Raw genomic sequence first — 14,705 nt, forward strand, 5'->3', positions numbered from 1 at the left:
CTATTTACAGTTTGTACAGAAACCAGATGGCAGTCGTAAGAGTCGAGGGACATGAAAGGGAAGCAGTGGTCGGGAAGGGAGTGAGACAGGGTTATAGCCTCTCCCCAATGTTATTCAATCTGTATATTGAGCAAGCAGTAAAGGAAACAAAAGAAAAATTTGGTATAGGAAATGAAACCCATGGGGAAGAAATAAAAACTTTGAGGTTCGTCGATGACATTGTAATACTGTCAGAGACACCAAAGGACTTGGAAGAGCAGTTGAACAGAATGGACAGTGTCTTGAAAGGAGGATATAAGATGAACATCAACAAAAGCAAAACGAGGATAATGAAATGTAGTCGAATTAAGTCGGGTGATGCTGAGGGAATTAGATTAGGAAATGAGACACTTAAAGTAGTAAAGGAATTTTGCTATTTGGGGAGCAAAATAACTGATAATGGTCGAAGTAGAGAGGATATAAAATGTAGACTGGCAAACTGGGCCCAAACTCTTTGCCTTTACAAATGTCTGCTTGTGTCTGTGTACGTGCGGATGGATATGTGTGTGTGTGCGAGTGTATACCTGTCCTTTTTTCCCCCTAAGGTAAGTCTTTCCGCTCCCGGGATTGGAATGACTCCTTACCCTCTCCCTTAAAACCCACATCCTTTCGTCTTTCCCTCTCCTTCCCTCTTTCCTGACGAAGCAACCGTTGGTTGCAAAAGCTTGAATTTTGTGTGTGTGTTTGTTTGTGTGTCTATCGACCTGCCAGCACTTTCATTTGGTAAGTCACATCATCTTTGTTTTTAGATATAATTAAATGATTTATTATTATTACAGTAAAAGTTTTATGTATTATACTCCCACCGAGAATAAAATTCTGGATCCATGCCTGGTCAGGGTAGAAACATCAAGAATTTACAAACCACTCATCACTATGGATTCTGTTTATGAAATCTGCATACTCATATAGCTATCCTCGGAAATTTAGTAATTCACATGCAGCAGATATCAGAATGCTGAAATCCCAACTTCGAACACACTCCAGAGGCCACCAATAACGCATCTCACAAGCACAGTGTCAACTGGGACTCTAAGACTGCACAGGCCAGAAGGTATGAAAACCACCAGTTAAGAAACCAACCGAAAACAGTGAAGCACAATTTTCAGTTCACTTGCTGGTCAGTTTGTTGGGTGGTATTGTTACCATCTCATGAACCGCGAAAGATCAGGGGTCTTGACTAGCACTGTGCTTACAAGTTTGATTATTGATCGCCTCAACAAAGTGGCAAGATTAGGATTCCAGTATCTTAAAATTGAGCACATTTGAGTTAGTACAGTTCCACAGAATACAGGTGGGTGGGCAAATGAACTGAATAAGCATAAGTCAAATCATGCTACGAAACCTGCAACACTTATTATTGTTATAACTTCAAGTTGAACAAATGTATTTCAAGGAAGACGCAATACATGAAAGTCGCAGATCAAGTAAACAGAGTAAGCCATGTGTACATTTTAACAGTCAAACCATAACCGAGTTCAAGTCTAGCGGCTGCTGGCTGGCTGGTCGCTTAGGTGGCGCTGCTGCTGCCTGGCTGGCAGACAGCGCCGCATGTAGAGGACTCACATAACTGCACGGCAGCACTTTCAAAGATCGGCAAGCCACAACAATTATCACCTTCTGAAAGAATACCACAGACAACAACTGCGTGTACCAAATACTCCAGCTCCATAATTTCCAGTACAAACAAGGTTTGAGTTTGCAGTGGGGTTGGTCATTCACCTGTATGTTCTTAGCCATCCACAATTCTGTCTCTATTTCCGACACAGAAATGACTTCCAGCATTGAATACCATCGACATCCAGTTACTTCTTTTATACATCCTGTCTCTGAACCACTCTCAAACGTAAACGTAGAAGAGGAACCGGAGTTCAAGAGCCCCTTTTTCAAGGCATTTGTTTGTTGTTTGTGTAGACATGTAGGAACCGCACAGACTCAAGCTTCTTTGGTGTGCGCACCCTTCTTCATCAGAGTACCTATAATCATTCTTTTGTCAACATACCCACCAACAAGTCAAGTCGGTATCAGTGGAGAAAACCCATTGTGATTATGCAAAACGACTATTTAGCTTCTGAGTGTCACATTTACACATGTTCAAAGTCATCTTGGACTTCCAATTTTTAAAATTCTTTTTTATTTTTCTGCTTTCCAAACCCCACAAAGTTCACCTGTATACCTTGCTGGGCCAGTACCCCAGAGAGATTTATGTGTATTTCCAGAATAAGTTTTTATACAGGCACTTCCAGAATAACTCTATAGCTCTGAAACGTCATGTGCTTTGCTGCCTAACTTCTTGGTAAATTGAAAGAGTGACCAGATCAGGAGTCCTGCTGCATTCAATGTGTTCTTCTTCACAACTGTCCAACCAGTTGTGTACTCCATCAAGATATGGAGAAGAGCACCTATGGAGTTTTGAAAGCAGGAGATAGATAATAGCACATGAAATGTTACAATCCATAAAAAAAGCAGTGTATCTCACTTCTTTTGCTGTTGTGTGTAGCCATGCAATATTTTGTTCTTATCCTAGAGCTGTGTGATAATGTCTCAAATTTTTAGAGGGTGGAAATAAAGTACCTGCTTATTCACCATGCAAAGTGAAAATTATTTAATCTGACAAACTCTGGGAGGTTGCATGGGACACCAAAACAATTTTTTTTTCTACTGTCACAATTTCCTGTGAGCATTATTTAATGCAGAAAATGGCATATTCATTCCTTAGTTGTAACGACTGATGTGTTTTTGTGACAGATCCTGTTGTACCTGTAGAGGGCATGATTTGCTCTCAGTTGTAATTCACATTTAGTTGTACATCTTTACTAATGGAGCAGAACACCTGGAATGAGTACACTGCTACGGTCGATGCTTACTATACAGAAAACCACAATGGACAAGCAGTACACTGAATTAATCAACAATATCCCCATCACCATACCCAGCATCAGTGTTCTGCTGTGCGTCAATGTCTGTGCGAGACTGGGTCATTTGACAGATTACCTGGAGAGGGACATAGTTGCACAATACAAACTCTGTAATTTGAGGAAGCTGTCCTGCAGCAAATGGACAAAGATTCTTCCATCAGAACTCATGTATATGTGTGTAATATGGGGATGAATGAGCAACTATTACTTCCATTTCCCTTATAGCGTGTGCACCATCTAGAGCCAGTTTATTATCTACTCAGAGCATAGTTTTTGCAGTGGTACCTGAGACAGTATCAAATGCATCTGCATTCCAAACCTCTGTGCTGTTTACAGATTATGCAACTTCAAGTCGTGATGGAGTCTTCACCATCCACAATTCATATGTTTGGAATGAGCTTAATCCACATGCCACATTTACTCACACTCATCAAGCGTAGTTCGATGTGAATGAGCGATGATGTGTTGGTGACTGTTTAATTGGGTCACATCTCCTCCCTAGGCCACTGAATGGCAGTCTTTTTTAAGCAACCTTCACACTAAAAACCAACTCCAACATACTCGGTTGACAGGTGTTTCCAACTCGAAGTTTGACTTAGTTTTCAACTGCTGTTTGAAGTCACGAGTCTGAACAACAAGTTGAGGTAAGTTTTGTCTCGAGTTTGTAATTTATGGTCAGCGAGCAAAAACACGGCAGAGTTTTGTGACTTGTGCATGTGCACTTGCTGTGTCATCTGCTGTGTTTCTTTCAACAATGGCAACTCAATTGTCATCAACAGATCCAACAACACAGTTTTTGTTAGAAATTGAAATGAGGAAACCTCTGTAGGATCCTTCTGATTCTGCAAACAGAGACAGATATAAAAGGAAAGATTTGTTGAAAGAAGTTTCGGATAAAACTGGTTAATGCTTGTGGAGTGTGAAAGGAAATGGACAAATATGAAAATACAGTACAATCATGAGCATTCTAAAATGGTCAAAACTAAAAGTGGGTCTGGGACAACTGTGATTCTACATACCGAAATGGATATTTTACGAGCATATGAAGTATTTGGAAGGCGTCAAAAAGTCAGGGAGACGAATATTTACAATTGTATGTAAAATGTCATCCACTAGTGTAACTGAAGATATAAGACTTTTGGTCAAAAATTTTGTAATTGCAACTGTATTTTGTCATATCATTTTGTCAACATCTGATACAAAGTAGTTTGAAAACTAATGGCTTACATTGTTAGTAAGGATTTGGTTTGGAGGTTTTTAATTGCATTTGTCTTTTCACTCAATATTCATTTATTAATATTTCTCTTGCCATACAAAGTAGATTGCAAATTCATCCCTTATATTCTTTGCAGTTCTTAGTACATTGCCTCCCTTTCTCTGAAGACATTTATTTTGCAGAGACATCCTCCAACTGCCACCCAAAACCCTGCCTGTTTCTGGATCTTTGACATCAAAACTGCCAGATGGTGAGTAAACTGTGGCACTTTTTTAGTTCTAAGAAAACTGTGCAAAGACACAGTTGCAGAAGTCACAAATGTTTTTTTTTTTTTTCAGGACTTAAGTGCATAGTTGTTCTAAGACATCGAAAAACTGCTTACAATAATCCAAAACATTTCTCCACAAATCTTATAGCATGAAATATTTGGTAATTAAACATTCTTCCCTGGCTATCTTTCTCTTGCCATTCTGTGTTTGGTTTCATCGTGTACTGTGAAAGAGCAAAAGCATCTCAAATGGGAAATCTTCACAGTCAAAATCTATTTCCACTGCTTATCTGAAACAAAAAACAAAAACACCGAACATGTATTTACAAAGAGTTTGAAACTGTTGTCAACATTTTTCAACAGTTATATGTTTTTGATTCTTGGAGTTAGTTTTCGGTGTGAAGGTACCTTTGCAATTTCCTCATCAGAGCACCGCCGGAGTTGCTGGATGAAGTGCCGCTCGCTACAAGACAGTGCATTAAGTTCCAGCATGACAGAGCGCCGGCACATTTCAGTCATCATATGCGTCGGTTTTTGAACTGATAGTTTCCAGAAAAATGGATTGGCAGAAGTGGTCCTGTACCATGGCATACTTGATCCCACTGGACTTTTTTGTGTGGGGAAAGATGCACAACTTTGTTTACAAAACCCCGGTTGAATCAGAAGAGAATCTTCTTGCCTTGATAGTAGCAGCAGCAGGAAAAGCTAAGGACACTCCTGCAGTCTTTGACAGTGTTAGACAGAACATGACATGCCAGTGTACCCTTTATTTAAAAGTCAGAGGAGGCATTTTTGAACATCTACTGTAGTTTCAGTAATTGTGTTGTGTTAATACTGTTGTCTCTTGGCAATAAAGAATTAAAAATTCTGTGAGTTACTTCTTGCCTACTGTAAGAAAGATTTGATGTTCTCATAAACTGGTGCCTCATAGGAAAATATATTATAATGTTCACAGTGTCCCATGCAACCTTCCCGAGTTATTCCACTTGATTCACCCGCTGTTGTTGTTGTTGTTGTGGTCTTCAGTCCTGAGACTGGTTTGATGCAGCTTTCCATACTACTCTATCCTGTGCAAGCTTCTTCATTTCCCAGTACCTACTGCAGCCTACATCTTTCTGAATCTGCTTAGTGTATTCATCTCTTGGTCTCCCTCTACGATTTTTACCCTCCGCGCTGCCCTCCAATACTAAATTGGTGATCCATCGATGTCTCAGAACATGTCCTACCAACCGATCCCTTCTTCTAGTCAAGTTGTGCCACAATCTCCTCTTCTCCCCAATTCTATTCAATACCTCCTCATTAGTTATGTGATCTACCCATCTAATCTTCAGCATTCTTCTGTAGCACCACATTTCGGAAGCTTCTATTCTCTTCTTGTCCAAACTATTTATTGTCCACGTTTCACTTCCATACATGGCTACACTCCATACAAATACTTTCAGAAACGACTTCCTGACATTCAAATCTATACTCGATGTTAACAAATTTTTCTTCTTCAGAAACGCTTTCCTTGCCATTGCCAGTCTACATTTTATATCCTCTCTACTTCGACCATCATCAGTTATTTTGCTCCCCAAATAGCAAAACTCCTTTACTACTTTAAGTGTCTCATTTCCTAATCTAATTCCCTCAGCATCACCCGACTTAATTTGACTACATTCCATTATCCTTGTTTTGCTTTTGTTGATGTTCATCTTATATCCTCCTTTCAAGACACTGTCCATTCTGTTCAACTGCTCTTCAAAGTCCTTTGCTGTCTCTGACAGAATTACAATGTCATCGGCGAACCTCAAAGTTTTTATTTCTTCTCCATGGATTTTAATACCTACTCCGAACTTTTCTTTTGTTTCATTTATTGCTTGCTCAATATACAGATTGAATAACATCGGGGATAGGCTACAACCCTGTCTCACTCCCTTCCCAACCACTGCTTCCCTTTCATACCCCTAGACTCTTATAACTGCCATCTGCTTTCTGTACAAATTGTAAATAGCCTTTTGCTCCCTGTTTTTTACCCCTGCCACCTTCAGAATTTGAAAGAGAGTATTCCAATCAACATTGTCAAAAGCTTTCTCCAAGTCTACAAATGCTAGAAATGTAGGTTTGCCTTTCCTTAATCTTTCTTCTAAGATAAGTCGTAAGGTCAGTATTGCCTCACGTGTACCAACATTTCTATGGAATCCAAACTGATCTTCCCCGAGGTCGGTTTCTATCAGTTTTTCCATTCGTCTGTAAAGAATTCGTGTTAGTATTTTGCAGCTGCGGCTTATTAAACTGATAGTTCGGTAATTTTCACATCTGTCAACACCTGCTTTCTTTGGGATTGGAATTATTATATTCTTCTTGAAGTCTGAGAGTATTTCGCCTGTCTCATACATCTTGCTCACCAGATGGTAGAGTTTTGCCAGGACTGGCTTTCCCAAGGCTGTCAGTAGTTCTGATGGAATGTTGTCTACTCCGGGGGTCTTGTTTAGACTCAGGTCTTTCAGTGTTCTGTCAAACTCTTCACGCAGTATCATATCTCCCATTTCATCTTCATCTACCTCGTCTTCCATTTCCATAATATTGTCCTCAAGTAAGTCGCCCTTGTATAGACCCTCTATATACTCCTTCCACCTTTCTGCTTTCCCTTCTTTGCTTAGAATTGGGTTTCCATCAAAGCTCTTGATATTCATGCAAGTGGTTCTCCTTTCTCCAAAGGTCTTTCTAATTTTCCTGGAAACAGTATCTATCTTACCCCTAGTGAGATAAGCCTCTACATCCTTACATTTGTCCTCTAACCATCCTTGCTTAGCCATTTTGCACTTCCTGTCGATCTCATTTTTGAGACTTTTGTATTCCTTTTTGCCTGCTTCATTTACTGCATTTTTATATTTTCTCCTTTCATCAATTAAATTCAATATTTCTTCTGTTACCCAAGGGTTTCTACTAGCCCTCGTCTTTTTACCTACTTGATCCTCTGCTGCCTTCACTATTTCATCCCTCAAAGCTACCCATTCTTCTTCTACTGTATTTCTTTCCCCCAGTCCTGTCAATTGTTCCCTTATGCTCTTCCTGAAACTCTGTACAACCTCTGGTTCTTTCAGTTTATCCAGGTCCCATCTCCTTAAATTCCCACCTTTTTGCAGTTTCTTCAATTTTAATCTACAGCTCATAGCCAATAGATTGTGGTCAGAGTCCACATCTGCCCCTGGATATGTCTTACAATTTAAAACCTGGTTCCTAAATCTCTGTCTTACCATTATATAATCTATCTGATACCTTTTAGTATCTCCTTCTTTCATGATTCTTGAACCAAGTGTTGGCTATGATTAAGTTATGCTCTGCACAAAATTCTACCAAGCGGCTTCCTCTTTCATTTCTTAGCCCCAATCCATATTCACCTACTATGTTTCCTTCTCTCCCTTTTCCTACTGAGGAATTCCACTCACCCATGACTATTAAATTTTCATCTCCCTTCACTACCTGAATAATTTCTTTTATCTCATCATACATTTCATCAATTTCTTCATCATCTGCAGAGCTAGTTGGCATATAAACTTGTACTACTGTAGTAGGCGTGGGCTTCGTGTCTATCTTGGCCACAATAATGCGTTCACTATGCTGTTTGTAGTAGCTTATCCGTACTCCTATTTTTTTATTCATTATTAAACCTACACCTGCTTCACCCCTATTTGATTTTGTGTTTATAACCCTTTATTCACCTGACCAAAAGTCTTGTTCCTCCTGCCACCGAACTTCACTAATTCCCACTATATCTAACTTTAACCTATCGATTTCCCTTTTTAAATTTTCTAACCTACCTGCCCGATTAAGGGATCTGACATTCCATGCTCCGATCCGTAGAATGACAGTTTTCTTTCTCCTGATAAATACGTCCTCTTGAGTAGTCCCTGCCCGGAGATCCGAATGGGGGACTATTTTTCCTCTGGAATATTTTACCCAAGAGGACGCCATCATCATTTAATCATACAGGAAAGCTGCATGCCCTCAGGAAAAATTAGGGCTGTAGTTTCCCTTTGCTTTCAGCCGTTCGCAGTACCGGAACAGCAAGGCCATTTTGGTTAGTGTTACAGGGTCAGATCAGTCAATCATCCAGACTGTTGCCCCTGCAACTACTGAAAAGGCTGCTGCCCCTCTTCAGGAACCACACGTTTGTCTGGCCTCTTAACAGATACCCCTCCGTTGTGGTTGCACCTACGGTACGGCTACCTGTATCGTTGAGGCACTCAAGCCTTCCCACCAACGGCAAGGTCCATGGTTCACCCACATCCACATGAAACTCTCTCTACCAGTTTAAAAATCTTTGCAGGAAAATATGACAATAGAGAAAAAAATTGTTTTGGTATCCCATAGTCTCCGAGAATTTGGTAGTATAAATAATTTTCACCCAGTATAAACTAGAAATATTGGAATTCTGACTATGTCATATTTAACTACAAAACAAGATTCACTGGTTCTTACCTGGTAAGTACAAATTTCTTCCATATTTAATTGATTTTGACCGCTTAAAAGAAAATAAAAATAAACGTCTACATTCAGGCTGTGTTACTGCAATTATTTTCAAAACTGATGCTAACTTGGTTATTTAAAGGTAGCTACAATTACTGGCAAAAACATGATATGCTCACCAAATCATGTTTCTCACAAACCTGATTGTTCATAAATCTCTGGCTGGGGCATTGCTACTTTCACTCTACTCTATGTGGCTGCACTCCCGAATTAGCAATTTTTATATTAGTAGCTTGCAAATTTCCTCACTCCTCATCCACTTTTCTTACATAGTTACTCAGCTCCCTGCAGCTTTTAATTAACATTACGAAACAAACACCTCACACTTGTCACACCTTTGCAAAATGTGTGAATCACTAAATTATTTCTTAAACTTAAACCTCACCTTCCAATCAGTGAACCCCATTTAAGTGATACCACTGATCTGTTATTCTGGCCACAGACACTGGTCATGTGTGCTTAACCGAGTGTGTGTTTCCTTTCTAAATGAGGCTCCGGCCAAAAGCTCAGGCTGTAAGTCTTTCCATTGTATTTGGCTGCAACTTAGCAAGCCATCTTTAGGGTATTATTATTATTATTATTATTGTATGCATCAATATCTTTAGGGTGAGTATCAATCTATTCCTTTGAGAATAACGTTGATTTGTTATCTTCTCTTTTCCTCTTATCACACCAAGCTATGCAAATGCTGGATTGATTATGCTCCATTCCTAATGACCTTGATATCAAATGGACTTTAAAGCTGTAACATCCTTTCCATTATTTTCCTCACATTAAGTAAACTTTTCATCAGCATGAAGGTTGATTTGAGCACCACAGTCCTTTACTGGGCATGTTCTTGTTAGAGATCGTATGCCATTGCCTTCCTTCGAGCAATGAACTACTTCCCCAGTTAGTTATAGGGGGACCTACAGTCTAATGTTGATTCCAAATTATGTTGCAACATAGCATTTTCCACATAAATAAACATTGCCAGAGGTGAAATAAGTGACAGATTAAAATCCTAAGAGTAATTGGTGATTGAACCCGTGACTTCTGGATTTGCAGTCCGGCACTTTAGGACTAAGCCATCAAAACGCACACATTTATAACTCCAAATATCTGCTTACTGAATTTTCCTGTCACATATAATAACCCCAATTGTAAAATAAAATCTTTTTTATCAGTTCTATTCTCAGATCTCCTTTGCCATATTACACAAGACAATGTGTTCCACCTCTTACATCTACATACATACTCCAAAAGCCACAATATGGTGCACGGTGAAGGGTGCTCTGTACTTGTACTACTACTACTACTACTACTACTACTATTACTAGTAGTAGTAGTAGTAGTAGTAGTAATTTTCTTTCCTTTTCACTCAGAAACAGAACAAAGCAAAAATGCCAAATCTATATGCCTCCAGGTGAGCCTTCATTTCTCTAATCTTATCTTCTTGGTCCTTACGCGAAATATATGTTAGCGGCAGTAGATGTGTCTGCAGTCAGCCTGAAATGCCAGTTCTCTAAATTTTCTCACTAATGCTCTAAGAAAAGAACCTCACTTTCCAACCAATCAATCCCGTTTAAGTTTCCAAAGCATCTCCATTATATTTATTATTTATTGGTCCAAGAATCAGTTTCGTACATTGTTTCTACATGTGATATAGGACAATGGTAATCTAGTTAGTTTACAATACAGGAGTCATTTTTGTCTACATTGTTGACGTAATAAAAATGCATAATAATGTAGGATGGTGAACTACATTGCTTCTACATGTGATAACAGCAGTTATTAAGTGAGATGACATGATAAGCACAATGTAAACTGTACTATGAATTGACAGCTAGTGAAATTTAGTAAATGAGGTTTACTTATTACGATGTTCCATAAACTCAGACAAAGAATAGAAGCAATGGTCAAGCAACAACTGTTTTACCTTTATTTTATATGCATTTAATGCTGGTATGCATTTTAGGTAAGAAGGAATATGGTTATATAACATAGCTCCAGAATGATACACTCCTCTTTTGCATAAGTTTGTATTTACTGTGTTCCTGTGTAGGTTCATCTTCTGTCTAGTATCATGTGTGTGTATAGCATAATTGTGTTTGAAGAGATTTTTCCTTTTTTTAAGATGCTCCCTTTTGTGAAAATTTGTGTTTCGTATACATACAAGCAAGGCAGTGGCAATATTTTCAGAGTTTTACAAAGAGGTCTACAAGAATCCTTACATGTAGCTTTTTTTATCACATTTATAATCTTTTTCTGTATTTTAAATGTTTTTGTAGCATTTGTGGAATTCCCCCCAAAAAAATATTCCGTACATAAGTAGTGACTGTATACTGCAATTATACATTGTCAGCACTGATGAGCAGCTTGTATTTTGAGTGAGGATCCTAATAGCATATGCTAGTGAATTCAGTCACTTATTTAAATTGTTTAGGTGTACCTCCCACTTCAGATCTGCCTGAACGTGTACACATAGAAATTTTGTATGACTGACCTTCAACACATCTTTTCCTTCGATTGTGAAAACAGGTTTTGCAGGATGGAGGTTTTGCGTGGCATGAAAGTTAACCGCCACAGTTTTTTCAGAATTTATGATGAGCCTATTGGTCTTGAGCCAGCGTGTTAAGGTACGCATAACTGATACTGCAGCCTCCTGCAGACCTTAGTTGCGTGTCATCCAGATCTACTGGTAAAAAATCTAGTAGACCACCTCTGAAATGCTTTGATGTCTTCCTTTAATCCAACCTGGTGCAGATCCCAAACACTCAAACAGTACTCAACAATAGATCACACTAGTGTCCTATGCACAGTTTCCTTTGCAGTTGAACCTCACTTTCCTACACTTCCCCAATAAATAAATTTCTACCCTTCACCTTCCTTACTACAATCCTTAAATGCAGAAGCCATTTTATATTGCCCTGCAGTATTATGTACTACAATCCTTACACTCTCATCCCATCTCATATTGCTATGCAGCATTATGCCTAGATATTTAATCGAATGACTGTGTCAAGCAGAATATTACTATTGTGTACTTGAACATTTGGAGTCAGTTTTTCCTAGTCACCTGCACCAATTTACATTTTTCTACGTTTACAGCTAGCTGTCATTCACCACATCAACTGGAAATTTTGTATAAGTCATCTTGTATCCTCCTACAGTCACTCGATGACACATTCCCATATGCCACACCATCATCCGCAAACACCAGCAGACTGCTACTTACCCTTACAGCCAGATCATTTATATATCTCACAGAAACTTTGGTACAAAAATTTGTCCTAAGTCTTAAGCTGTAATAATAATAATAATAATAATAATAATAATAATAATAATAATAATAATCATCATCATCATTTAAGACTGATTATGCCTTTCAGCGTTCAGTCTGGAGCATAGCCCCCTTATAAAATTCCTCCATGATCCCCTATTCAGTGCTAACATTGGTGCCTCTTCTGATGTTAAACCTATTACTTCAAAATCGTTCTTAACCGAATCCAGGTACCTTCTCCTTGGTCTGCCCCGACTCCTCCTACCCTCTACTGCTGAACCCATGAGTCTCTTGGGTAACCTTGCTTCTCCCATGCGTGTAACATGACCCCACCATCTAAGCCTGTTCGCCCTGACTGCTACATCTATAGAGTCCATTCCCAGTTTTTCTTTGATTTCCTCATTGTGGACACCCTCCTGCCATTGTTCCCATCTACTAGTACCTGCAATCATCCTAGCTACTTTCATATCCGTAACCTCAACCTTGTTGATAAGGTAACCTGAATCCACCCACCTTTCGCTCCCATACAACAAAGTTGGTCGAAAGATTGAACGGTGCACAGATAACTTAGTCTTGGTACTGACTTCCTTCTTGCAGAAGAGAGTAGATCGTAGCTGAGCGCTCACTGCATTAGCTTTGCTACACCCCGCTTCCAGTTCTTTCACTATGTTGCCATCCTGCGAGAATATGCATCCTAAGTACTTGAAACCGTCCACCTGTTCTAACTTTGTTCCTCCTATTTGGCGCTCAATCCGTTCATATTTCTTTCCCACTGACATTACTTTCGTTTTGGAGATGCTTATCTTCATACCATAGTTCTTACATTTATGATCTAGCTCTGAAATATTACTTTGCAAACTTTCAATCGAATCTGCCATCACAACTAAGTCATCCGCATATGCAAGACTGGTTATTTTGTGTTCACATATCTTGATCTCACCCAGCCAGTCTACTGTTTTCAACATATGATCCATAAATAATATGAACAACAGTGGAGACAGGTTGCAGCCTTGTCTTACCCCTGAAACATCTCTGAACCATGAACTCAATTTACCGTCAACTCTAACTGCTGACTGACTATCCATGTAAAGACCTTTAATTGCTTGCAAAAGTTTGCCTCCTGTTCCATAATCTCATAGAACAGACAATAACTTCCTCCTAGGAACCCGGTCATATGCCTTTTCTAGATCTATAAAGCATAGATACAATTCCCTGTTCCACTCATAACACTTCTCCATTATTTGCCGTAAACTAAAGATCTGGTCCTGACAACCTCTAAGAGGCCTAAACCCACACTGATTTTCATCCAATTGGTCCTCAACTAATACTCGCACTTTCCTTTCAACAATACCTGAGAAGATTTTACCCACAACGCTGATTAAAGAGATACCTCTGTAGTTGTTACAATCTTTTCTGTTTCCATGTTTAAAGATTGGTGTGATTACTGCTTTTGTCCAGTCTGATGGAACCTGTCCCGACTCCCAGGCCATTTCAATTATCCTGTGTAGCCATTTAAGACCTGACATTCCACTGTATTTGATGAGTTCCGACTTAATTTCATCCACCCCAGCCGCTTTATTGCACTGCAATCGACTGACCATATTTTCCACTTCCTCAAATGTGATCCTATTTCCATCATCATTCCTATCCCATTCTACCTCGAAATCTGAAACATTGCTGATTGTATTTTCACCTACATTGAGCAACTCTTCAAAATATTCCCTCCATCTGCCCAAGGCATCCACAGGATTCACCAGCAGTTTTCCTGACCTGTCCAAAATACTTGTCATTTCCTTCTTACCTCCCTTTCGAAGACCGCTAATTACCCTCCAGAATGGTTTTCCAGCAGCTTGACCCATAGTCTCCAACCTGTTTCCAAAGTCTTCCCAAGATTTCTTCTTGGATGCTGCAATTATCTGTTTGGCTTTGTTTCTTTCTTCAACATAACTTTCTCTGTCTACCTGAGTTCTAGTATGTAGCCATTTTTGATACGCCTTCTTTTTCCTTTTACAGGCTGCCTTGACTGTGTCATTCCACCAAGCTGTTTGGTTCATCCTACTTTTACACACTTCTAGTACTGTGTCCCTGTACCTTGCCCATTCGTTTTCCAATGACTGTAATTGACTACATTCAACTAACTGGTACCTTTCTGAGATCGCTGTTATGTACTTGTACCTGATTTCCTTATCCTGAAGTTTCTCCACTCTTATCCTCCTACATATGGACCTGACCTCCTGCACTTTCAGCCTCACAATCCCAATTTCACCGCAGATTAAGCTGTAAGTAAACAATAAATTTTTAATTGTTGACTCTCACTTTGAACTGACTGTATGCCAGTTGTATGGTGCACACCCAAGTAAGGATTTGTGTTAAAGCTTCCACTCACTTAATAAGAGTGGAAATGGGCATGGTGGAGTGATGAGGCCACATGTAAACACCATTACATGGTTTGTTCTACATCTGCACCTACACGGGCACTCTGCAAATCAC

General features: G+C 39.3%; 1 protein-coding gene across 3 annotated transcripts in view; it reads right to left on the reverse strand.

The window, feature by feature from the left end:
• Positions 1-14,705, reverse strand: part of LOC126109772 (GA-binding protein subunit beta-1-like) — a 90,683-nt gene that overhangs the window by 73,554 nt on the left and 2,424 nt on the right. The window contains exons 1-2 of one of the 3 annotated variants that reach the window (XM_049914825.1): positions 4,850-5,398; positions 4,556-4,731 (exon numbers count right to left, since the gene is read on the reverse strand). The exons of 1 other annotated variant lie outside the window; for it this stretch is intronic. In XM_049914825.1, the coding sequence (XP_049770782.1) occupies positions 4,556-4,659 (104 nt within the window). In that variant the 5' untranslated portion in view covers positions 4,660-4,731; positions 4,850-5,398. Of the gene's footprint in view, positions 1-4,555; positions 4,732-4,849; positions 5,399-14,705 lie in introns of those variants that run through there. One more of the 3 variants, XM_049914826.1, reaches the window with a different exon arrangement.

Source organism: Schistocerca cancellata, chromosome 12 (assembly GCF_023864275.1).
Source record: "Schistocerca cancellata isolate TAMUIC-IGC-003103 chromosome 12, iqSchCanc2.1, whole genome shotgun sequence".
Classification (NCBI taxonomy): domain Eukaryota; kingdom Metazoa; phylum Arthropoda; class Insecta; order Orthoptera; family Acrididae; genus Schistocerca; species Schistocerca cancellata.